Below are 27,861 nucleotides of genomic sequence, written 5' to 3'. Positions count from 1 at the left end.
ATTATGCTGATAATGCTCTACCTTCCGGAGTGGTTTCAGCTTGGTCTCCATGATGAAGTCATACTTGCAGAGCTCACAGCATCGGGTATCTGAACTCTTAATCCACTGATGTAGGCAGGCCTGGTGAACAAACCGTAGAGTTCCCGTGCAGCGACACGGTGTGATAAGGGGGCTTTCATCATCTCCCTCACAGTGACAGATCCTGGGGAGGAGAACAGTGAAAGTTAGTGAGACATCTCCCAAGGATCTTATGGGAACTGAGAAGAGGGGAAGAGGTGTTGGGCGTTGTTTCACTTTCAGTATTTGGTTTCTACCGATTCAGTGTCTTAGAAATTCAGTCCAAGAAATTCGACAAACATATATCAAGTACCTGTTATGTGTATGGCACTGTCAGATGCTGGGAGAGACAAAAACAAACACCAAAGTCACTGCCTGAAAGATGTTGTGTTGCACTAGTGGCATTAAAAGCTAAGATTCAGAATCCCAAGCCGTTTCATTCTGACTAGATTCTAGAATAAGATCTAAGTATAATAGGGTATGTACAAAATGAATCCATCAAATCCTAGTTTCTTCTCAGATTGGGAAGGGAAATGTATCCTTCTTAACTACAAAGTCCATGATTCAGCTAAGTTTTCCTTGCAAGGAAATAACTTCATGATATATCTGAGTTCTCTGTTACATATCATCAACATGACTCAACCATTCTTCCTTCCTTCCCTCCCTCCTTCCTTCCTTCTGTCCATCATTTTTTCCAGGCATAGTAGTATGTGCCCATAATCTTTGATGTTGGGGAGGCTTTGGAGCTGCAGGATGGCTAAAGTCAATCAGATGTCCATGCTAAGTCTGGTACCAATATAGTGAGCTGTGGGGATGGGGTGGGGAATGGGGCCATCAAATTGTTTAATGAGGGGTAAACCAGTCCAAGTTTAAAATAAAGCAGGTCAAAGCATCTATATGTCTATATCTATATACACACATATGTATATATATTTACGTATATATACACATGGCTAGACATGCATATATATACACTTACACACATATATCTGTACATACATATCTATATCTATACATTTGTATGAATAAAATTTATCATCTACCCTCTTTCTCTTTCACTCTCTCATCCATCTATCTATCTGTCTGTCTGTATCTGTCTGTCTATCTATCCATCTACTATCTATCTATCTATCTTAGTTGTTTGAGACAGGTAGATATATTATAATCAAGAGCCATCTTCAGAAGCAAGAAGACCTTACTCTACTACATTAGATATATGACCTTGTAGCAATATACCAATATCATGAGGATGACATTTTTATGTGGGAAAGCAAATTCAGGAGTAGCCCAGAGAAGCCATCCCCTGTATTGATTTTTCCAATCAGTAGTTCTGCTTTATGATAATATCTTAGGAGATATAGCATGGCATAGGAAATAGAGAGCTTGACTTGGAATAAAAAAGATTTGAGTTCAAATGCTGCCTCCAACACTTACTGCCTGTTGTGACCCTGGGTAAGTCACTTAATCACTCTCAGACTCAGTTTCCTCATTTGTAAAATAGGGATAATAATATCACCCACACGGCAGGGTTGTTGGGAGAATGAAGTGAGAAAATATATATCAGCAATTTTGCAAAGAGTTTTATGAATGGAAATTATAATTATTTTCCAAATAGTGCATCATGTTGGTGATTTTGAGTTTTGTTACCACTTATATAATTTACTGACATGTTATAAATAATAAGAATATCAAAGGCAAATATTAATTGATTTTTAGGCAAAAGCTGCTTGTCTACTGTTTGTATCACATATGAATCAGATAACTTATAATAAATGCTATTTTCTCTCAAAAAAAAAGATATATGACCCTGGGCAATCATTTATAATTTCTAAGTGCCCCAGGCAATTCTCTAAGACTAAATTACAGAACAGGTGCAGAAAAGTTTTCTCACCAGTTGTTCCCTGTACCAAAGAATTCACCAGTCCATTTGTTTTGGTGGGGGAGGGGGCGGAAATGTTGGTTGAAACTGGACTCAAGCTTTAAAGTATTTATTTGCTGACTTGCATAAAAATGCTGTCACTCAAACACCTGTGTGTAAATAAACCTCTTCTTACCACCACAACTCATCCATAGTCCTAGGTACAGAAAAGATTCAATCAATGGGAGACTGTAGTCAGTGATATCCCCTGAGCAAGTTTGCATCTGGCTGATGAAACTCTGGCCCTAAGTCTGTTCTAGAGGATGTTTTCTTGTGACTACTGCTTTGATTAATTTGAATGAGAATTTGGAAGTGGCAGCATGTAATTTAGTAAATACTACTCTACCCACCTGGAAGGGTTGTGTGTTTGAAAGTTCCTCCTATAGAGTAATTTAAGCATAGAGAGTATCTAGCCAGCTAAATTACAAAGATTTTCATGTTAAAAAATAAAAATTGTAGGGTTATTTATTTGTTTTGGTGGATGAAGTGACTGATGATGACAATTTAAATCAAACTCTTCAAAATTAATAAACACATGGAGTCTGTGTACAGCAAACAAAAAAACCTGGGTCAGCTAGTTCAGGAAGTGTTATTTACCAATAATATTTCATGATTATGGTGATTTGGAGTTTTCTCACCAAGTATTTGCATTTTATCTTTGGTGAATAGAGTTCCCTGCCCAGGTTATAAATTCACATCTTTGCCTAAGTATTTAGTTCTTACAGTCTGACAGATGTTAGACGAGCTCAGCGTGGTTTTGACAAAAGTATGGAAGGATGTCTAATGATTTCATGTTTCCCCTAAAAAATTAGAATAATTTCTTTTAAATGAGCTAAGTCATTCTGATGGGCCTGTCAGAAGGTAGAAATGCTCTTGTGCTCCATTCTCTTGAAGTCTCAGTATAAAGATAAGGATGTTGTATCAGTAAGCCTCAGAGGAAATGAAATGGAGCTCAAAGTGTCATCTGCAACCAGGCGCAGGAATTGAAACCAAACTCCCCCAACCTCAAAATAAAGAAGTGTGATCACAGGAGGCTTGTCTTTTGCATCCCAGTCCCCAAGGAAAATGAAATAACTCAGAAATAAAATTCTGGAACCAGTTATATCCTTTCACACTGGACCCCAAACCAACTAAGAACCACACATTCTGCCCCAGAGATATCTCAAAGAATCTCAGACCCAGTGTTTTTTGTTTTTTGGATGGAGAGCACAAAAATAAGGATATTTTCTGGGGGAGACAATTGGCCAGCATGGTGGGACTGTAACCTAGTAGCATTTACATTATTATTAACACTGTTCCTCTAACTATGTCTATACAGATCATTCTACTCTCATTCACTTTGGTTTCTGATGGAAAACAGCCCATGAAATGGCATCAAGGAGCAAATGCTGCTTCCATTGGTTATATGAATTAACCTGGAAGCTCCCAAACTCTTACCCAACACTTAAAGAAAATACTAGGTTCCTGCTCCCCCCATCCTTGGCCCCTACAGGTCCTGGCTTCTACCCTTAAACAATATACCGGAGCTGTAGTTCACAACTGAAGGCAATTTAACAATATCTAAAGTAATGGGAAACAATCATTCAAATAAATCACCAAGGCTTCTGCAGACTCCGAAAATGAAGGAAAGGTTAAAAAGAGAAGCTGGCAATGAAAAATCATGACCAGCTCCTCAACTGCTTCCATCAAATAGTCTAATTATACTCCAGAAGCATTGATTCTGGTGGAAAACCTCTGCAAGCTGAAAGACTTCATTATTTTCTGTATTCATTTGAGGGTTAAGGAGTAGGAGGGAGGAAAACACGATGGAGTTAGAGAAGCCCCTTAAAAAGTGACACAAGAACAATTTATATTTCTATATCCCTTTTAGGTCTGCAAAAGACTTTCACAGAACCCGAAATTTAGAACTGGAAGGAACATCGGGGATTATCCAGCCCAACTTCCTCATTTCATACATGAGGAAATAAAGGAAGGTCCCAGAGAGAAGTAATTGTTCAAGTCACCCTGGTAGTAAGTGCCAGAGGCAGGATTCAAACTCAACTTTTATAAATCTAAAGCCAGCATCTTTACTATTATACTCATCTCCTGCTTCTTTGTTGTTTGGTAGTTTCAATTGTGTCTGACTCTTCATTCTTGGCAAAGATACTGGAATCCTTTTCCAGCTCATTTTACAGATGAGAAACAGAAGCAAACAGGGTTAAGTGACTTGCCCAGGGTCACACAGTTAGTAAGTGTCCGAGGCTAGATTTGAACTCAGGAAGATGAGTCTTCCTGACTCCAAGCCTGGCACTCTATCCACTGTACCATCTCTCTGCTTTATAGGCGAGAAGACTGAGCCTCAGAGAGGTTTAGCTACTCACCAGTCTTGACACCCACAAATATCAGATTCAGGATTCAAACCTAATCTCTGCCAGCACCAAATCCAATGCTTTTCCACTGCTTTATATGCCAAATGCTTTGAGGCTGTTGCAAATAATTCCTAGTGTTAATCTTTTCATCAGATAAGACATAACTTGTCTTTAAACAAAAATTTAGCTGATTCAACTTTAGCAAGTTCAAATGGTCAGAGGATTATAAATTTAGAGATCTAAGGGACTTCAGAGGTTATCTACTCCACCTCTCCCCTTGTTTTACAGTGGAGGAAACTGAGGTATGTATGTGTGGATTGGGACAAATGACTTCTCCAAGGTCATATAGGTAGTAAGTGTCAGAGTAGAGTTTGGGGTCTTTGAGCCCTGGTCCTTGGACTCCAGAGACAGGGCTTTTTCCATTTTACCATGATAACCCAACCAGACTATTGATTTTTACTTCACTCAGATACCTCTGCTTTAAAAGTAAAAAAAAAAATCCTGATTTTTTAAACTTCTGGGAACCAAGATGGTGGAGCAAATAGTAGGTTGTTCTCACCCTCCCTTGTTGACCTTGAAAAACCCAGAGAATACTGCTCCAGAAAAAATCCTGGATAGCAGAGCCAGCAGAAAAACAGTTTTAGTTCTGGAGACTAGGGGGATTAATAGGAAAGGTTCCTCTTGCTGTGGCTGAAGGGAACCAGTACCCTGGGTATGCCTTTGCACAGCCAGGAAAATCGACAGACACCCGTGTGGATCAGAGTAAACCAGCTGCTGAGCTTCCCAGTGCTATAGTACAGCCCTAGGGGAGGAGGACACTTCTAGTGGCCAGACTGCCTCTCCCCCACACATCATGCTGTGAGCTTCAGTGTAACCCTGGGGAAACTCAGAAAGACCTCACCTGGCCTCAGCACACACCAGCCAGCTCCAGCTCAGCAACAGGTAAGCTACAACATTATATAGCTTCCAGCTGTCAGGACCGGAGGCCATAGCAGACAAAAGCCAGTAACCAGGATCCTAGACCCCAGCACAAGAAGTATGGGACAGAGCCTCCTGTGCTCCAGAAGCAGGGATCCAATTTAAAAGCCAGGTAAAAGGCAATCACAATGAGCAAAAAGCAAATTAGAAAAGCAAAGACCATAGACTCTTACTATGGGGACAGGAATGATGAAAATACAAATTCAGAAGAGGACAGCACTGACACTATACCCACATCTGAAACCTCAAAAGGGAATAAGAACTGGACTCAAGCCCAAAAACCAATCTTGGAAGAATTCAAGAAGGATTTTAAAAGTCAAATTAGAGAGGTAGAAAAAAAATTGATCAATTCTTTTAAAAATACAATTGAAAAAATGGAAAAAAAAATTCTCTGAAAAAAATAACTCCTTAAAAAGTAAAATTGGCCAAATGGAAAAGGAGGTACAAAAACTAACCAAAGAAAACAATTAGTTAAAAATTATAATTGGGGAAGTAGGAGCTAATGACTCTATGAGGCATCAAGAATCAGCCAAACAAAATCAAAAGAATGAAAAAAATAGAAAAAAAAATGTAAAATATCTCATTGGAAAAACAACTAACCTGGAAAATAGATCCAGGAGAGATAATTTAAGAAGCATTGGTCTATCTGAAAGCCATGATCAGAAAAAGAGCCTGGACAGTATCTTCCAAGAAATCATCTAGGAAAACTGCCCTGAGGTTCTAGAACCAGAGGGTAAAATAGTCATCGAAAGAATCCACTGATCACCTCCTGAAAGAGATCCCAAATAGAAGATGCCAGGTAATATTGTAGCCAAATTCCAGAATTATCAGGACAAGGAGAAAATACTTCAAGTAGACAGAAAGAAACAATTCAAATAACATGGAACTATATAGTCAGGATCACACAGGATCTTGAAGCTTCTATATCAAAAGATTGGAGGGATTGGAATATGATACTCTGTAAGGCAAAGGAGCTTGTACTACAACCAAGGATCAACTACCCAGCTACATTGAGTATAATATTTCAGGCAAGGAGATGGACATTCAAGGAAATAAGGGACTTCCAGAGCTTCCTGATGAAAAGACCAGAGCTTAATGGAAAATTTGAGCTTCAAATATAAGACTCAAGAGAGACATAAAAAGGTAAACAGGAAAAAAAATGAAAAAAAAAAACTATGTTATTCAATAAAGGCAAACTGTTTACATCCCTACATGGAAGGATGATACTTGCAAATTTTGCAAATTGTATCTTTATTATGACATTTAAAAGGGATATACACAGAGGGTGTGGGTATAAATAAACTGATATGATAAAAAACCTAATTAAGAGGGCAAAGGAATTGTAATGGGAAAGGAGGAAAGGAGGAGACAGAAAAGGGTGAATTGCATCACATGAAGAGGCACAAAAACATATGGGGAGAAGGATGAGCATTGTTTGAACTTTACTCTCATCTCATTTGGTTCAAGGAGGGAATAACATACTCAGTTAAGTATAGAAATCTAACTTGCCCTATAGGCAGTTGGAGGGGAAAGGGGAAAGAAAAGTGAGGGGGTGGTTAGAAGGGAGGTGATGGTCAAAAGTAAAACTCTTTTGAGGAGAAAAAGGGAGAAAGGAGAAATAAAAGCATGAATGGGGTGGGTGGGAAATAGGATAGAGAAAGACGCAGATAGCATTGATAACTGTGAATGTGTAATAATAACTGTGAATGTGAATGGGATGAGGTCTCCCATAAAATAGAAGCAAATAGCAGAATGGATTAAAAACCATAACCTTACAATATGTTGTTTACAAGAAACACATTTGAAACAGGGGGATACACACAGGGTAAAGGTAAAAGTCTGGAGTGGAATATATTATGCTTCAGCTGAAGTAAAAAAAACGCCTATAAATTTGATAATCTTAGTGAAATAGATGAATATTTATGAAAATATAAATTGCTCAGATTAACAGAAGAAGAAGTAAAATACTTAAATAACCCCATCTCAGAAAAAGAAATTGAACAAGCCATCAATGAACTCCCTAGGAAAAAATCTCCAGGGCTATATGGATTCACAAGCAAATTCTATCAAACATTTGAAGGAGTACTACCAAATTCTTATTATGATACAAATATGGTACTGATACCTAAACTGGGTAGAGACAATTCTACCTAAATTAATTTACTTATTCAGTGCCATACAAATCAAACTACCAAAAATTACTTTATAGAGCTAGAAAAAATAATATCAAAATTCATCTGGAAGAACAAAAGGTTCAGAAAATGAAGGAAATTAATGAAAAGAACTGTTAGGGAAGGTGGCCTAATCATACCAGATTTTAAATTGTATTATAAAGTAGAAACTACTATAAAGATAAAGCATCAAAACTACTTGGTACTGGCTAAGAAATAGAGTGGTGCATCAATGGAATAGATTAGGTACACAACACACAGTAGTCAATGATTATAGCAATCTACTTTTTGATAAACCCAAACACCCCAGCTTCTGGGATAAGAACTCAGTATTTAACAAAAACTGCTGGGAAAACTGGAAAACAGTATGGCAGAAACTGGGCATAGACCAACATCTGACACCATATACCAAAATAAAGTCCAAATGGGTACACAATTTAGATATAAAGGCTGATACTGTAAACAAATTAGGGGAGCAAGGAATAATTTATCTGTCAGATTTATGGAGAATGGAGGAATTAATGACCAAACGAGATAGAGAACATTATGAAATGCAAAATGGATAATTCTGATTGCATTGAGTTGAAAAGTTTTTTTTCACAAACAAAGCCAATGCAACCAGGATTAGGAAGGAAGCAGAAAACTGGGAAAGAATTTTTACAATAAGTGTCTCTGATAAAAGCCTCATTTCTATAATACATAAAGAACTAAGTCAAATTTACAAGAATAGAAGTCATTCCCCAATTGACAAATGGTCAAAGGATATTAACAGTCAGTTTTCATAGGAAGAAATTAAAGCTATCTATAGTCATATGAAAAAATGCTCTAAATCACTATTGATTAAAGGAATGAAAATCATAACAATTCTGAAGTACCACATCTAACCTATCAGATTAGCTAACATGAAAAAACAGGAAAATGATAAATGTTGGAGAAGATGTGGGAAAGTTGGAACATTATTTTATTGTTGGAGCTATGAGGTAATACAACCATTCTGGAGAGCAATTTGGAACAATGCCCAATGGGCTATACAAACGTGCATACCCTTGGATCCAGCAATATTGCTTCTAGGGCTGTATCCCAAAGAGATCATAAAAATGGGAAAAGGACCCACATGTACAAAAATTTTATAGAAGCTCTCTTTGTGGTGGCCAAGAACTAGAAATTGAGGGGATGCCCACCAATTGGGGAATGGCTGAACAAGTTGTGGTTATATGAATGTAATGGAATACTATTGTGCTATAAGAAATGATGAACAGGCAGACTTCAGAAAAACCTGGAAAGACTTATATGAACTGATGCTGAGTGAAGTGAGCAGAACCAGGAGAATATTTGTACACAATAACAACCACAGTGTGTGATGACTGATTTTGATAGACTTAGCCCTTCTCAGCAATGCAAGGACCTAAAACAATTCCAAAGGACTCATGATGGAAAATGTCATCAACATCCAGAGAAAGAATTATGGAGTCCGAATGCAGAGCAAAGAAGACTATTTTCCTCTTTCATGGTTTTTCCCATTCATTATAATTCTTTTATACAACATGACTAATGTGAAAATATGTTTAACAGGAATATCTATGTAGAGCCTCTATCAGATTGCAGGCCATCTTGGGGAGGAGAGAAGGAGGAAGAAAAAATTGAAAACTTATGGAAATGAATGTTGAAAACCAAATAAATTAATAAAAAAAGTTATTTTTTTTAATTTCAGGAAAAAGTTACATAAAATAGCAGCAGCAACATTTTCTTTTTAAAATTAAAACCATTTACTATTGGGAAAATCAAAAGATTGCTCATTTTTATTCCCGTTGCACATAATTCATTTTTACAGGTTCTTGCACATTAAGCTCTTGTGAAGCCATCCAACTCAATTAGGGCCCCAAGAGTCCTTTTCAAACTTTGTTGGAATTGTTCTCAATGGTCTTAAGAGCTGAAATATCAGCCTCAAAAATCCACTGGAACTAAAATGAAAGTAGCAGCATCATTAAGGAAGAAGAAAACCACCTAACTGAACTGTTTCATAGGACTCTGACTGAATAATAAATTAAAATGCTATAATGAGAACATAAATGTCTCTTCCTCTTAACCCCAAGCAGAGGAACTACTGGGAAGAAATTATACAGGAAGTAAGGTAAAAGTGAGTTGTTAAATTTGGATATGTTTCTGAGAAGGCCTACTTAAATTTTCTCAAAGAGCATGGAAACAGTAATTTTGTAAGGATCTGAGTCAGGAAAGAAATATGCAAAGGCCAGAGTCCCCAGCAAATTAATTGAATCAATAAGTAGTAACACATTTCCTGGATTTGAAGAAAGATACTTAGAAGGTTTTCTTCATCTGTGACTGGATTTGATTTCTGGGTCCCTGGAAGGATTGAGTGACTCAAATACAACTTTGTTGTTGGCATGACTTACTATTCCCAACCAAAGCTCAAAAGCTGTGGCTGGATAAGGTGACTGCTTATATGTTAAACATCTTATTAGAGGTATGAGTTTTATGGTAAGGAGGGTTTGGGGGTAGTAGCCTAGTATAGGAAAGACTAGGCAGAGAAAGAATCTGAGGAAATGAGTTTTATTCCTGATTGCAATAGATGTGACTCAAGGCAAGTCATTTAATTTCTTCCTTGAGTTTCAGACTCTCCATCTGTCTGTAAAATGAACACAATGCTCATATGACCGAAGACAATTTCATGTCATTCATCAAAGACAATCATTTTGCATCTCTGGACCTCTGTTTCCTCATGTGTAAAATGGAGGAGGTTGGGCTCAGTGATCTAAGGTCCCTTCCAGCTCTGTCTGTGATCCAGCTCAAACCACCTATGATTCTATGTGTGACTAAAGTAAAGTAAATGTTTTTAAAACAAACATCCTATAACTTAAACATCCAAATGGATGCTTCTCCTCTCAGGACAGTTATCTTGGGAAGCTGTCAATAGATTATTCATGGGTCTTGCTCTTGCCCAAAACATTCTTAAAAGTTCTCTTCCGGAATACATAATTTTCTTAGAGGTAGAAGGGAATTTAGCAGTCATCTATTATTCTAACCCATCCTTTTACAAACTTCTCTGTCAGTCATTTAAAGATCTTGGCAGTCTGGCTCCAACTGCACATTACTCCCTCTCATGCACTCTATGTCCCATCAAGACAGGCTTATTTACAGTTTCCCGTTCATAACATTCCATTTCCATCCTGAGTGCCTTTGCATAGGTGGTGCTCCAGGCCTGGAATATTCTCCCTTATTTTCCTTCTGCCTCAGAGAATTCTCAGCTTCCTCCTACTCAAGTATCGCTTCTTAGGGGAGACCTTTCTTGATCCCTCCAGTGGTTAGTGTTCGCTGTAACACTGTGTGTGTGTGTGTGTGTGTGTGTGTGTGTGTGTGTGTGTGTGTGTGCATGTGTGTCTCCAGCTGGCATTATGGCGATTAAGGTGGGACTTTTTTTACTGTTTCTCTTTTTGAATGCTGAGGTAATCAAGTATCTTTGATGAGTCTTGCATTTCAAATGTAATGGCAAGCAAAATGAAATTTTTGTTGTCTTTGTTTTGAAGTGCCTCTCAGCACTAAGGAATCTTTGGTTGAATAGGGAGTCTTTGATGACCTGCTTATGTCAAGGGAAGGCCTAGTTCTGCCCTCTGACCCTGAGCGAGTGTTTAAGTCACAAGAAGACCTAAGTCACATGGGTTTGAGTTGCATGGTTGTGACACCCTTTGACCCTGAAGAAATGCATATAAACTCAAGAGGTTGGCGTTTTTGCCTTTGGGGGAACACTCATTGAAAGAGTGTTGCTGACGTCCAGGTAAGCCATTGAAGCAGGTCCCCCAGCTCCCCCCCCCTAAATTTATAATCCTCTGACCATTTGAACTTGCTAAAGTTGAATCAGCTAAATTTTGTTAAAGACAAGTTATGTCTGTATTGTGATTTGGCTAGACAAAAATGTTGATCTGTTTATACTGTCTCTGTTAGTAATTTGTTTGTATTTGCTCTGAAGTTCAGGGTGCTGGCTTTTCCCCCGAACTAAGTGAATGACATATGTATGATTAAAGTAAAATTGTTAATCCCTTAAAGTTGCTTTCCTTAGAAAAGCAGACCAAAGGACCTGTGCTAGCAGCCCTTCTGTGTGCTGGTGTTATTGGTCTTTCACTCCCACAACAGCTGCAAGCAACACTGTTGTTACAGCCGGATGTGGAGACAACTCCCAAAAAGCTTCTTCAAAAAGATCCCTGAGTAAGTAGGAACAAATTGAAATAAGTGCATAAATCTCCTTTCCCACTTCCATTCCAGTGAAGGGAAGCACTGATTTAGCTGTATCAGATCACGTATGATTTTTTTTAGTCTCATTTTCCAAAAAAGAGGAAAATGATCTACATGTGCAAAAAAAAATTATTTAAAGCAACCAAATTTTTATAGTTGTTTTTGCTGTTGTTATGACAGTCGTGTCTAACTCTTCATGAGGAAATTGAGGCACACTGGGTGAAGTGACTTGCCCAGAGTCATATAGCTAGTGAGTATCTAAAGCAGGATTTGAACTCAGGAAGATAAGTATTTCTGACTCTAGGCCCAGCACCCTATCCACAGTGCCACCTACCTGCCTCCCTTTTCATAGTAGCAAAACAACAAACTAGAAACTCAAGGGGATCCTCACCTCTTAGAAAATGGGTAAACTAATCATGGTGTTTGAGCGGTGTGATATAATTGCACCATAAGTTTCAGTGGAAACAGGCAAGATTTCTCTGAACTGAGAATGAAGAATACAGAATGGAGTGAGCAGAACTAGCAGAACAATATATACAATGACCACTACATTATAAATAAAGAATAACTTTGAAAGACATTAGAACTTGAGGGAGATTCTGGGAAGATGATGGAGTAGGTCAGAAATGTCCAGGTTCTCCAGCCCAGAAACAGAGAAAATCATCACAAAATGAATGTAGAGCAGCAAAAACAAAAATAAAGTATTCCATTACTATTGTGCTATAAGAAATGATGAACAGGCAGACTTCAGAAAAACCTGGAAAGACTTATATCAACTGATGCTGAATGAAGTGAACAGAACCAGAAGAACAATGCACACAGTTACAGCCACAGTGTGTGATGACTGATTTTGACAGATTTGGCTCTTCTCAGCAATGCAAGGACCTAAACAACTCCAAAAGACTCATGATGGAAAATGCCATCCACATCCAGAAAAAGAAATGTGGAGTCTGAATGCAGAACAAAGCAGACTGTTTTCTTTTTTTTTTTTGTTTCATTTTATGTTTTTCTTTCTCATGGTTACTGCCATTCATTCTAATTCTTCCATACAACATGACTAATGTGAAAATATGTTTAATAGGAATGTATATGTAGAGCCTATATCAGATTACATGCTGTCTTGGGGAACAGGAGGGGGAGAAAATTTAAAACTTATGGAAGTAAATGTTGAAAACTAAAAATAAATAAACGTATTACAAAATAAAAATAAACATAACTTGAGAGGACTTCAGAAAAGACAGGACCTTCAGATGCTGAAGTCTGGCCTGAGTGAAGTGTGGACACCTCCTGGCCTATTCTGCTGGGTCATCAAACAGTAAGCCTTGGAGCAGCTGTCAGGAAGCAGACTAGGTTTCATGAACTTTCACCTCATGAATTTTCACCTCAAAGCATCAGGCACTTTCACCTCACAAACTTACATCTAAAGAACAGCAGACTCCCTATTCAACCAAAGATTCCTTAGTGCTGAGAGGCACTTCAAAACAAAGACAACAAAAAGTTCATTTTGCTTGCCATTACATTTGAAATGCAAGACTCATCAAAGACACTTGATTACCTCAGCATTCAAAAAGAGAAACAGTAAATAAGTCCCACCTTAATCGCCATAATGCCAGCTGGAGACACACATGCACACACACACACACACACACACACACACACACAGAGTGTTACAGTGAACACTAACAACTGGAGGGATCAAGAAAGGTCTCCCCTAAGAAGTGATAACTGAGCAGGAGGAAGTTGAGAATTCTCTGAGAATTCGGGTCTTCCTGACTCCAGGTTTAGCACTCCATCCACTGCCCCTAAATGTAGTGTACTGTATTGCTGTTAATATATATTTTTTTTCTTTGCAGGATCTTTATTGTTTAACTTCTCAATTATTCACCTCTAAATGAATTCCAAATATTTTGGAATCTTACCCTTTAAAAACCCTTTTGACTGCTATTTTGTATTTTATTCTTTTGCTCCTGTTATTCGTTCGATGAAATTTTAAGGGCTTACAAGTTATGACTCCGTATAGGATGTACAAGAAAGTTCTTATTCTTAAAGAACTTAACAATTTCACAGAACACCTACCCATCTATATCACTACTCTATAAGGTTGTATAAAATAAATACAGTAAGATTAGCAGGATTTCTACAAAGAGAGATGGGAGCAAGGGCATTCTAGATAGGGAGAATATTACAGAAGAGCGAATGGTAGACTGGAAGCTCCATTTGACCAAAGACAAGTATCTGTTCAGCAAAGGAGTAGTGGGGGATACATCTCTGGAAAGAAAGGTACATTGGAGTCAATTTGTGGAGGGCCTTAAATAGCAGGCTAAGGAAATTTGAACTTTATAATTGTGTGTCATTAACAGTTTTTGAGCAGAAGAGTGATTGACACAATCAAAGCAGTGCATTAATCTGGTGTCAGTGTGAATGATAAATAGGAGAGGAAAACCTTAATTAGGGAAACCAAGTGGGGGTCTGCTGCATTAGCTCAGAAAAAGGTAATGATGTTGTGAACTAAGTAATGGTATTGGGAATGGAAAGGAAAAAGCCGACAGGATAAGAGAAGAATCCATAATGGTTGGAACCTCAGAATCCCAGAGTTGGAAAAGGAACCTCTCAGGGTTTGGACAGTCTAAGACATGAACACCATCATGAATGTTCCTAGTAAATATGCATATAGCTTCCACTTGACGACCTAGAGTGTAGATAACTGATAAATCTTCCAAGGCATCTGATTTTATTTTGGGGCAGCCCTAATTAATAGGAAACTTTATTTCCCCTTACAATGAGCCCAAATCTAGCTCCGCTTAAATTTCTATAGAATGGTTCATGTCTTGTTCTCCTCTTCTACATAACTGCCTTTCAGCTGCTCTCCTTCAGGCTAAGTGTTCCAGTTCCTCTCACCAGTTCTCTTATACTGTGGTATAAGTATACTCTTATACTGTGGCATTGACTGCTTTCACCATCCTGGTCATTGCTGGCTGGATGCCCTACAGCTCGACGTTGTCCCTCTCAGAATTTAAAAAAAAAATCATAGACTCTCACAGATGTAAAGGACATCGTAAGTCATCTATACTAACCACTTCCTGAACAAGAATCCTATCTACAACAGGTGGTGATCTAGCTTTCTCTTGAAGTACTTCAGTAAGGAAGGATGCACTCCCAAGGCAGCCTCAGACTGTTGGCTTTTTAATGCTCCTAAGATCGCATTTGGTATATTAAATTACTGACTTATATTGAGTGTTCAGTTTAATAAATAAGACACTCAAATATTTTCTAAGGCAATTGAAGTTTAGCCATGCCTGCCCGATTTTGTACTTATAAAGTTGATTTTCTGAACAAGAATAAGACTTTATATTTATTCCTAATTCATCTAATTTCATTAGATTTGCCCCCATGTTCATCCCTGCCAGGTTCTTTTGGGAGTCTGACCTTGCCGTTCTATGTATCCCTTTCAACTTTGTGTTATCTGCAAATTTCATGACTATCCCATATATTTCATTTATCTAAGTCATTTGGCAAAAATTAAATAAATAAATAAACTGTATAAGGTCAGACACAGGTCTCTGGGCACTCCACTAGAGATATCTTTGCAAGTTGATGGTAAACTATTAATAATTAACCTTTGCATTTAGCTATTCAATCATTCAACCAGTTCCATATCCATGTAACTCTACTGCCATCTGACCTACACCTCTTTATTTTTTTCATAAGAATAGCATGAGACTTTGTTGAATGTTCTGCTAAAAGCTACTTAAGCTATATTTACAGCATTTCCCTAACCCGCTAGTTTACTAGCCATATCAAAAAAAGGAAATAAGTTTAACCTGTCAGGACCTGTTCTTCATGAAGCCATGCTTGTTTTTTTGTAACCACTTCTTTTTTTTTAGATGTTCACTAACTACTCTTTTAATGACATTTTTAAAATTTGGTCAGGAATTGAATTTGAGCTCACTGGTCTATAAGATGCATTCCCTATTCTTTTCTTTTCTTCTGTCCTGCAGCAGCTTTCTCGTACTGAAAATCATGCCCTGAAATGGTCAGATCACAGCAGTATATCATAGCATAATTTTCCCTGGTTTTAGACATCATCTTCTTATTGTGGCTTAAGATGGCATTAATCCTGGCACACCAGACTACTGATTCATATCAACTGTACTGACCATTCAAACTCCTAGGCATTTTCCATATGAATTGCTTCCTGTAATATTATTTAGATCCTATATTTGTACAGCCGATTTTCTGAACTTAAGTGTAGGATTTGGTATCTATCCATATTTTTAAAAAATCAATTCATTGCTCTCTTCCCATTCTCCCAGCTTGCGGAGTATGTATGTGTGTATATATATAAGTGTATATATATATATACACACATATATGTATAATGTGTGTATATATAATGTGTATGTATATAATTGAATGAATTTGAACAGAATTCCAAAGCTAGTAAGTATCCAAGGTAGTGTGAACTTAATTCTTCCTGACTTCAAGTCTGGTACTCTTCCCACTGCACCACCTAGCTATCCCTGCTTACTTCACAATGTCCACAAGTTTATATCATCTATACCATTTTCCAAGTTATTGATAAAAATGATGAAGAAAAAAGGATTTGACAATACCCTTTGGTACTCCACTAGACACATCCCTCTAGACTGACGTCAACTTATTAGCCACTATTCTTTGAATCCAGTCATTTAGTCAATTCTTAATCTATCCAAATGCGTTTACACTGAACTCTTGTCAATCCACTTTGCACACCAGGATATCATGAGATGCCCTGCTGTATAGCTTCATCATTCCTCTAATAAACCAGATGGTTATTAGATTGTTTTAGACTGTATAAAATTATAACCCTATTTTTCAAAAAACAAAAAGAACTGTATTCCCCAAATGATAACTGCTAAAAGGATATGAGACAATTATCAAAGAAAGTAATTCAAGAAATAAACAGCCATAAGGAGAGATGATCCCAAATCACTAACAATTAGAGAAATACAAATTAGAACAACACTAAAAGTTCTATTTCACACCCGTAGTATTAGGCAAAGATGACAAAAAAGGAAAATGACCAATGCTGGAAGTACTGTGGTGAAGTAGGCATATTAAAACACTACTAGTGGAGCTATTCATTGGTCAAGCCATTCTAGAAAACAGTTTGGAGACATGTACCCAAAGTTGTTAAACCGAACATACTCTTTGACTCCGTTTGACCCACCATTAGGCCTTTACCCCCCAAAAAATCAAAGGACGAGGAAAAGGATCCATATATACAAAATATTTATAGTTCCACTCTTTGTAATGGCAAAGAACTGGAAACTAAGGAGGGAATGGGTACCCATCAGTTGGAGAATGGCTGAACAAATTATGGTATCATAGAATACTATCGTGTCATAAGAAATGATGAAAGTGATGGTGTTTCTCTTCTCAGAGAAATCTAGGAAAACTGGAGTGAACTGATGCAGAGTGATATAAGTAGAAGCAGTTGAACAATGTATAAAATCCCAACAACATTATAAAGACAAACCACTTCGAAAGATTTAAGATCTCTGATCAGTGCAATGATCAGCCACAGTTCCAGAGGAGCAATGCTGAGGTGTGCTATCCATTTGCTGAAAGAGAGGCAGTGAATTCAAAATGCGAAATGAAACTTTCGTTTTTAGGCATGGACAAAGTGGGAATTTGTATTGTTTGACTAAGAATACTTTTGCAGGGTTTTTTTTTTTGTATTTCTAAAATTGGGGTAGGAAGGAAAATAGACTCTTTATAGAAAAATTAAATTAAATTAAAACTTTAAAAGGCAAACTTTTGACTGATAGGATATGGGGTTCCAGAAAAATGGAGGCATAAAAATAATTTCAAGTTTTTGACCTGGGTGACTAGGAGAATGAGGGCACTGAGTAGGAAAATTTAGGGCTAGGGAAAACAAAGGATGGGAAATGATACATTACTGCATTGTTTTTATACTCTTTTTGAATGAGCAGCTATTAGGATCACCACATCATATATAACTCAGGCCCACCCTTTCTTTCCAACTACCTTAGTAATGAAGACAGTTTTAAGAATACTATTAACATTTTCATGCATATAATGTTTAACCTTAATGAGCACCTTATAATTACTCTTTAATGTTTTCCCTATATTTCTACTGAATACAACTTTGAGCAATTAAGTCATTTTGATTATTATAAATACACAAATTTAAAAAATAAAAACTACATAAAGAAAAAAATAAAAGAAAACGCAGCTGTTTTCATGATCTTATAGTTTTAAAAGTGTTGAGTCTGAGATTCCAGCAGATCATCAGGGTAGAAATATTTGTCAGAAACTTAGAAACACATGACTGTAGCTCAGAAAAGGGGATGCTATTAGAGATATGGCTGGAAACTTCAGCAAACATATCAGGGGCCTATTTGATCAATGCAAAGCAGTATGTGAGGTACTGGAGCAGCTAGTGTACAATGGATAGAGAGCTATGTCTGGAGGCAGGAAGATCTGAGTTCAAATTCAGCCTCAGATGCTTCCTAGCTGTGTGACCTGTGGCAAATTACTTAACCTCTATTTGCCTCAGTTTCTTCATCTGTAAAATGGAGATGATAACAGCATCTACCTCCCAAGGTCACTGTGAGTATCAAATAAGATATAAAGCACTTAGCATAGTGTCTGGAAAATAGTAAGCACTATACTAATGTTATCTGTTAGCTACTGGAAAAGTACTATTGAATGGTTTCAGCACAATCTAAAAGGGGAAGACAATATGAAACGAACAACTGTAATAATAAGTGGTAAACAAGAGGTGGTTAAAAGATGTGTATACCAAGAGCATTGGCAGGTATAAGGCTTCACACAGGAGATAGTATTTGAGCTGGGTTTTAAGAGGTAGGCTAATTCTCAACAGACAGGGATGATGGGGGAGAGTGAAATTATTAAAGGTATAGAGACAGCAAAGGACATGAAGGATGATGAGCAGTGTTTAGCAAAAACCCAGCCTTCATGTTGGGGTAGAGTACAAGATGAGAGTGAGGGGAGAATGTAGGTCTTGAAAGTTGGTAGGAGAGAGATAAAGTCCAAGGAGTAGATAAGATCAATCAGCAAGCATTTATTAAACCTTTAGTATGTGTCAGGAACTGTGCTGGGTGCTGGAGACACAAAGATGAACTAAACATGCATAATAAACTGAAGCAAGAAAGACCCACAATTCAAGTCTTGCGTCTGACATATACAGGCTGTTTGACTGTGGGTAAGGCACTCTCCTTGCTCTAGTCTGTTAATTCTCAAATTTTTTGGCCTCTCAACACCTTTACACTCTTCAAAATAATTAATTATTAAAATGATTAATTATTATATTCAAAATGAAAACCAATTGTTTTAAAAAATTTACTTATTAATTTTAAAATAATAAATCCATCATATATTAACATAAATAACATAGTTTAATGGAAGTAACTATGTTTTTCAAAACAAAAAATAATGAGGAGAGATGCACTATTTTACATATATTTGCAAGTCTCTTTAACGTCTGACTTAATAGACAACAGTTGGATTATCATATCGGCTTCTGGATTCAATCTGTTGTACTGTTGTTTTGGTTGAAGCATATGAAGAAAATATGGTCTCATTCAGGCATGTATTTGGAAAACGGAAGAGTATTTTAATAGGAATGACATCTAAGTATTATTATGAAAATAGTTTTGATCTCACAGACCCCCTGAAAGATTCTAGGGGACCCCAGGGATGCTTGGATCATATTCTGAGAATTCTTACTCTAGACAACATTTTATTGAGGTTTTTTTTAAACCAGAAACTTGTGAATTTTTAAAAAATTTTGATAGCTATATTTCAAAACCATTGATTTCCTTTGTAATCCTATATATTTTTTATGCATTTAAAAACTTTATTTTGAGAAGGGATCCATGACACAGAACAGGTTAAGAACTTTTGCTCTTAGATTCTAAGTTGTAGAAAAGATGTCGACCTATATTGGGAGAGTGAGTTTCTCACTCAGGAGTTCCTTATGCCAGTGAAATCACAAATCCAATCTTTATCTCCTACACAGAAGAGTTACAAGGTAAAACCCCATTAGACTGAGCTCCTTGAGAAGAGCTCACAGGAGAAGAAACAGAAGAGCAATTTGAAATTGTAGCAAAAGTGCTTGAGAAGAGGGACTGTCTTTTGTCTTTCCTTCTGTCTCTATATAATGCTTAGTGCAATGACTAGCACATAGCTGGTACTTAATAAATGTTATTGATATACTGATTGGGGAGGAAGAACAATCCTTTGGGGGCTGAGGGCATCAGGAAAGAGTTAAGGCAGAAGATGGCACTTGACTTGAGTCTTGAAGAATACCAGAGATTCTCAGAAGCAGACATGAGGAAGGAGAACATTTCATAGATGAGAGATGAACAGTAGGCAAAAAGACTTAGAGATGCAAAATGTCAATCATCTAGAACAATTAGGTCCATATGGCTAGAGCCCGGAGAGCTGAAGAGAGGTTAGAAACATAAGACTGGGCCAGGCTGTGAAGAACTTTAAATGCTAAAGAGATGTGTTTGTGTTTGATCCTAGACATAACAGGCAGATACTAGGATTTATTGAGTAGTGGAGTAGGGGGAGGACGGTCAGAACTGTGTTTTAGAAAAAGTGCTTTGTGACTGGGTGGAAGATGGATTGGAGTGCAAAAGACTAGAGACAGGGAGACCAATTAGGTGGCTGTTGCAATCATCCAGGTAAGAATTGAGGAGAGTCTGAACTATAGGGAGCAGAAAAAAAAAAAAAGGGACGTGATAGAAATAAGGTAGAAATAAGATTTGGCAGAGAGACAATATCAGCAGGAAAAAAGGGCTAAGGACAAAACCTTTGGGAATACCCATACTGAGGGTGTGGGAGAAGGAGGAGATACTTAAAGAGTAGTTCAAAACTGTAGCAGCAGAATCTCTGCTAGTTCAGTAGCAGCATGGTATACAAGGGTGGGGTCAAATAGCCAAGGGCCAAATCTCACCTGCTTAAGCATATCTATTACATTTTAAAATGCAAGAAAACTTTATTTGAGAATATATAAACATTCTTAGAAGTATGATAATTGAACAAGTTTTTTGCCTTCTAGTTTAAGCTATTTATCCTACTTCTATTTTTCTTTCCTCCAGAGCTCTTAATTCAGTTTTTATGTATTGGCAAAGTCAGATGATCTCAACCAGGAAAATTATATAAACAATAATCATAACAAGGGAAATGGAAAAAATAATAAATCAAAGATGACTGAAAATTGTAAACTTGGCCCTAAAGAAGAGATATTATAGGGATCCCTCTCCTTACTAGATATAGAAAATTGTAGGCATGAAACCCTGCATGTAATGATAGATTTTTTTGACATGTTAGTTTTGCTGAATTGTTTTTTTTTCTTCTTTTTTGTTATTAAGGGATGGCACTCTGGGAAGGGAAGAGGGAGAAGTGTGATACATGAGTAGCCAGCTATTGCTAGAAAAACCCTGCCCCCAGCCACTAACTGCAAACCCCAGTCCTGCCATTTGGCGAGTGTCTTGGGCCCCTAAGACATTTCCAAGGAATGTAAGCTAATTACCAGGAAAGCCTAACGATCTTCCTTTGTCTAACTGAGTGGGCTGAGAGACAACTCTATCTCTTGTCTCAACAAAGCCAGCTGGAGCATCCCTCAGTCTGCCTATGGCCTTGAAGGATGAAAGCCTCAGCCCCAGATATTCTTTTGAATTATGTGACTGTTCCTAGCTCTTATCTCATGAGTCATGTTGTGGAATGTATGGCAAACTGGACACAGAGATCCTGGGTTGTAATTCCAATTGACACTTTGTCAACTATCTGATATGTTGTATTTACAATCTATTCAGGAGGTTCCTCTAACGTATCATGGTCATAAAAAGTGAAATAACACAGGCTTGCTGAGTCTGCAAAGTAACATATGTAAACTTTAAGAGATAATTAAGCACTGAATCCTGTATTGTCTATATAAACTACCCTCTCCCTTTAAACGTGGTCATTTGCTTTGGGAATTTTCCCCGAATGACCGCCGGCTAGTAAACTTCTCCATTCGAAACTTATACTCTGTGGCGTGTCTCACTCGCTTCTGGTATAACAGAAGTTACATTGGGAAATGCAGGTGACATAACAAAGATGTCAATAAAATTATCTTAACAAAAAAAAATTCTTAATTCTCAGACTGTACAAAAACAAATGGCTGGTTGGCTGACTGGCCACAGTTTACTGACCCTTGGAAAGTATATAGAACATTGGACTACTTGTAGTCAGGGAGCCCTCAGTTCAAATTCTGTTTCAAACATTTACTAGTTGTATAACTTCAGGGCAAGTAAATTAACTTCTCTGGGCTCCAGTTTACTAATATGTAAAATGTAGGATGGGACTCAATGTTCTCTAAGGCCCTTCTGTCTTTCAATCTCTGATCTGTCGATGAAAGACCGGCGGAGAGAGTTTCAAAGGGAAGTGGTCAACAGCGTTTAATATATAGAGCTCCAGTTCTCGAAAGGTGGTATGGAGAACTCTGGGAGTCCCCCAGTTCCTTTCAGGGGGTCTGTGAGGTCAAAACTATTTTCATAATAATATGAAAACATTTTAATATATAATATAGTAAGTATTGATAGATATAACCCACAAGAATGAAAACTCCTTGGAAGGGTCCTCAATAATTTTTAAGAGTACAAAGGGATCCAGAAACCAAAGTTTGAGAACTATCTGTTGTAGAAAGTTAAAGGAAGATGAGGCCTGAGAAACAGTGACTTTAAAGAGTAAAATTTTAGTAGTGTAAGGGTAAGGGTGTATGGAGAAACAACTAATGTGCACATCCCAAAATATTCATGGACTCACTTGGAGCTTGATGCAAGCTGGTAATACTAGGCCATCCTTGTATACTGTATCATTCAGATTTCAGCTCGCTAATACTGGCATTTGTCCTTCCCCCTGACAATCTCCAAGCTATATAAAAGGAGGTCAGGTGGACTGGGACAGGACCTTGACAAAAAATTAAATGACAAGGAACTTGACCTCTAGGTGCAAAGAAGGAGAACAGAGACCTCAGTGAAAGTCTGAAATATGCCTTTCCTTTTTCTACCATCTTTCTCAGGTCTTACTCCCTCCCTCTTTTTGAAATTCAGATCAAAGATCTAGAGCTAGAGGAAACCACAGAGTCCATCTAGTGCAACCTTAATCAATTAGCCAGTCCATAAACATTTATTAAGCACCTATCATGTGCCAGGAACTGTGCTAAAAGCTAGCGATACAAAGAAAGGCAAAAGGAAGTCCCTGCTCTCAGGGAACTTACAGTCTAATTCAGGAGAAAATGTGCAAACAACCATGTACGAACAAGCCATGCACAGGATAAATTGGAAATAATCAACAGAAGAAAGGCACTGAATTAAGGGAAAATTGGGAAAGTCTTCCTAGAGAAGGTGGAATTTTAGAAGAAGGTAGCTAGTGGAGCCAGAAGGCACAGATGAGGAGGGAGGACATTCTAGTCATGGGGGACTGCCAGAAAAAACGTCCAGATTTGGGAGATGGAGTGTCTTTCTCTTACACCAAGGAATATCTTAATGGAGGAAGAAAAAGGAGGCCAGTGTCATTGTGGGGTGTATGATGTAAGAAGACTACAAGGATGGGGGAGGGCAGGGACAAGTCATGAAGGACTTTGAATATCAGAGGATTTCATATTTGAACCTGGAGATGATGGAGAGTCACAAGTTTCAGAGCACAAATGGGGAAACTGAGAGAGGCTAAATAACTTCTTGTAAGTCACATAGGTGGGTAGGCATCAGAAGCGGGTTCCACCTCCAACAATGGAGCCAGCGCACATTCTACTGTATTTCTTCCTCTCACCTCCTTGCAGTTTTCCATTAATTCTCAGTTTCTTGGCTTATTCTTCATAATGTCTTGCATACAGACACATCCATGTCAGATAAGTGTAAAATTGGGGCAGAATCTTATCAGAAAAAATTTCCTGTCTTTTTAGGTTCTCTGTGCCTTGGCACTACCAAAGTCTGTCTTCTTTCCTGGCAGCTCTTGCTCTACCTCCAAGCATCCTTCTCTAAAATGACTTCTCCTACACCTTTCACCATTCATCTTAAAATTCGCATTGCTTTAGAAAGGCAGACTGATTAAATTCCAGAATCTCCACAAATTGGAGAGAGTGCCATAGAATTTTGGCTATAGTGTGGTGTTTTGATATAGAATAAGAACTCAGATTCCTGCTACTCTACATTCAGGTGATACTTCACATTATGGAAAACAAGTATGGTATAGTTGAAGCAGGCAGGAGAAACATGGGTTCGAATTCCCCACCTCTCCCTGCAACTATCAGTCTGACCACTGGCAAGTCTTACCAAGCTTTGATTTCCCTTATCTGCAAAATGGGGGTGTATACTTGTTGCACCTATCTCACAGGATTGAGAAAATCAAAGAGGATCAGATATATTCCAGCACTGGGTAAACCTTAAAGAATCATTGGCATTGTGTGTGTTTTTTAATGCATGTTTTCATATGTGGCTGATTTGACTTGTCTTCCCTTACCCCTTTCCCTACCTTATGCCCTCAAGAATTTCTGTAGGGAAACTTACTGTTTATTTTTATCAAAAGGAGATGTCACCAGTCATCTAAGCCTCCTAATGAAATCTACAGTCAGCTTCCGAGGATAGCTGTCTGATCTTTTTCTTTAAGCTCTGAAGAGAGCAGGACTTCTGTTTCCTCCTTCTTTCCCTCCTCTCATCTCATTCTGCCTTTCCACCCCTATGCACATGTTTCAGAGACAGACACAGACATAGACACAGACACAGGCACACACACACACACACACACACACACACACACACACACCCTACAGAGTAAAACAAAATCGACCAACCAAACCAACTCAGAAGGTAGAGAGTACCAACAAAAGATAAAACTTTACTTTTTCTCCCATAGCAAAAAAAAATTCTACTTGTTGCTTTACAACTCATTTTGGAAACTCATAAAAATAAGAGAGTAATTTTTGTTAAAAGCGATCTTTTAAAGTCAAGTTTTCTACTCTTTCCAAGCTTCACTTTAAAGGATAGTTCAGATTCTGAGGCACACTTCTCAGAAGGCAATGAGATGTTTAGAATTATTTTCCTAGAGGGCATTCTGTATTCCATTCCAAGTGTGAATGACTGATATCTCCACCCTCCTTCTTTCTCCTCTTTTAAAATCCCCTACCTCCTAAAACTATTTATGAAACCAAATGACCTTCTAATTCTCAGAATTCTTAGGTAGTTAAGGAGAAATGTTCTTTTCTTGAGAAGAGAGGGAAGGTACCTTTCCCTTACACCATAATACTGTGTTTCACCAATATCCATAGTCCATTCTTAAAAGCAAAGGAAGGGAAAAGAATATTTGTGCTCCCTGCTCCCACCTCAACTCCCCACCCCCAGAACTTCATGAGGGTGTGGAGAGGAAATGAAGAACGGCAGAAATTGGATTGCAAGAAGCTTCTCTGAAGAATCTTCTGAAGATTCTTCAATTGATAAGAGGGACTCGGATGTCAAGAAGTTCCTATAATCCAGATGCTGTGGAAGCCTTTGACTGACAGGTTTTTCTACCTCCAGGTATTGGAAACTGGATTTGGGGAGATAGTGGGATCATGAAAATAGTTTGGTCTAAGGTGGGAAAGCATTTTTGTCTTAAAATAAGATTGGGAGAGCTTGCGGTGTCCCTTCCCTCTCCACTCCTCCCCCCTCCCCCCTAATTATCTTGACCTTCCAGGAGACTAGTGTAAAGGCTAACTAATTAAATGTTTTCTCTCCATTAAGTTATTCTTTGAGCCTTTTGCATTTTCTATGGTGCAGGGAAAAAATTGTCATGTATGATAGCTATATTGTACACTGAGTACCTTTTTAGAAGGTATTTTGTTACCCACACTTTGAGAATACTCTACACGTGAGCCTAACTAAACCTCGTCTAAAAGAGTTCACCAGAATTTTACTCTAGGGTTGGGGCAAAATCAGCCATAGAATGTCACCCAATGTGTTGAAGGTCCGTATTGCAATATAATTATATGAAGACCACAGAATGACGGATAAAGGATTTAGAACTACAAGACACCTAAGAGGCCATTGAGTCTAGCAGCATCTTACAGATGAGAAAACTGAGGTACGGAGAGCTTAAGTGACTTGTTCAGGGTCACATAGATATTAAGTGTCTAAGGACCAGATCTGAACCTAGAGTGAAATACATGCAAGTATGTGAAAGAGCCATCATTTTATCAAAGTAAGGAACACACAGTGTGGGAGCTTCTAGTAATATAGATTGCAATCTGTAACCTAAGGAGAAGCTCAGGGCTCACAGAGATTAAGTGACTTGCCCAGGGTTACGTAACTATGTAATACAATTCAGTAAATTGATTTCACAATTCCCTGAAATGGATGCGGACTTTCAATATTTGTTTATGTTTCGGGAAAATGACCCTATATTGAAAGTGAAAACTGCACCACCCTTTTCCATACAACATATTTCATTTTTAAATTTGCATTTGAGGAACCGCATGGGAGGTAGACCAATTTTATACCCTGAGCTGCACAATAAAAGGAAGTCAAGCAAGCTGATGTACAGAAAAAAGGAGAAGTAACTCAAATACCACCAGCAGAGAACCTGATAACAGCATTTCATCTCACCCTTCATTAACAGCCTTTGACAAGAAACTTTTTTGAATTTTGAATTCTGTATCCAATTATAAAACATTAAAAATCAAGGGCCATATTAAACCTGATGCCTAAGATTAGCCTTAAGGGAGATGAAGCATAGAGTTATCCTAATTTAGGATGTCACTTAAACTATATCTTTTTCATTAAAAAAAAATCGATTTTTTTTTCATTTGAAGTAGGAAAACAAAACCCATGACTAAAAGTAAAGCTTTTTCCAGTGAAAGACTCATAGACTTACACTGCATTTTAAAATTTTGATTAATGCACACATTCTTTTAAGCATCCCACGTATGTGTTGCAATATTAGGCATGCATGACTTTTTAAAAAAAATTTGAATCATTTTCTGAAAGGCAGATTCTCAACTGGTGAGTCATAGATATATCATGACACCTTGAATTTATTTCCCAAGAACATTTGCCCTCAATGACTTGGTCACGATCCCAGACACCTGCAGTGGTTAACTAGAAATGACTCAATTGCCAAGAAGGCTATCCGACAAAACCTTTGCTTCTGGACATTTTGCTAGGGGTTGATGATGAGTCAATATTTAGTAGGCAGTATATTCCTATTGCCAATATCTATGGATAGTGTGGAGTGGTATCTGAATACAGTAGAGAGAAAGATAATGAATAATCTTAGCTGTGTAAACATAAATTTACAAGATATGACTGGAAAAGAGGGAGAAATCAGGTCATTTTACAAATCATGGGCATTATAGCGAGCTTACACTGACTTTAATATTTTCAGATGAAATGCTTAGCACCCAGCTCTGGCCTCTCTTGGGAGGCTGGTTTGGCTCCAAGTCAGACCCAGGAATTTAAATCCATTCAGATTTGAAGAGCTCCAAAGGGACTGTCCTAGTTTGTTGTGACCTTGTAGTCTCCTTCAGAGCTGTAACTAAGAATTTTTTTCACTTGGAACAAAAATAGTTGGGGAAAGGGAAGTAGCAGCACAATGTCCTGTAGAAGTGAAGGATAGTCTAACTCCATTTGCAGTCACACTGGGAACAGGGGTTGGAAGGGTGCTGCTCCATCTACTAGAAAGGCAGATTGGTGCCCCTACAGGGTCTGGAGGTGAAGGCAGGTTCTAGGAGATGGTCAGACCCTAATGGCAGCTAGGCGTACTGGTCATGCTATACATAGTGATATAAGGTAGCAGAGGATCAAGAAGTGAAATGTGGGGTCTGTGGTCACCTCAGGAAAGTAGTACAGTGCTTTCCTGTCCCCAGGCCATCAGCGTCTTGGGCTAGTTCCGTGCTAGTGGTGATTGGTCTAGGTTAGTCCTAGGTGGCTTCCTGTGAAAGGTTCCTGTTAAACTAATATTTTCATGGACCACAATACGTCTACTCTTGGGTAAGCCTCAGCGTACTAGGGCAGGCCCTGAAGCAGAATGTATCCACCTTGCTTAAGGTCATGGGGCCAAGATGTGTCAAAGGCAAGACTTAAACTTAGTTCTTCCT

The 27,861-nt window shown here is 38.0% G+C and overlaps 1 protein-coding gene across 1 annotated transcript in view; it reads right to left on the bottom strand.

Moving 5' to 3' along the window:
• Positions 1-27,861, bottom strand: part of MARCHF1 (membrane associated ring-CH-type finger 1) — a 635,844-nt gene that overhangs the window by 80,871 nt on the left and 527,112 nt on the right. The window contains exon 5 of the mRNA XM_036762957.1: positions 22-202. Coding sequence (XP_036618852.1) covers positions 22-202 — 181 coding nt within the window. The remainder of the gene's footprint in view (positions 1-21; positions 203-27,861) is intronic.

The sequence above is a fragment of the Trichosurus vulpecula genome, chromosome 6, assembly GCF_011100635.1.
Source record: "Trichosurus vulpecula isolate mTriVul1 chromosome 6, mTriVul1.pri, whole genome shotgun sequence".
Lineage (NCBI taxonomy): Eukaryota > Metazoa > Chordata > Mammalia > Diprotodontia > Phalangeridae > Trichosurus > Trichosurus vulpecula.
The sequence above is the reverse complement of the archived record's forward strand: the minus strand, read 5'-3'. Positions and strand labels throughout refer to the sequence as shown.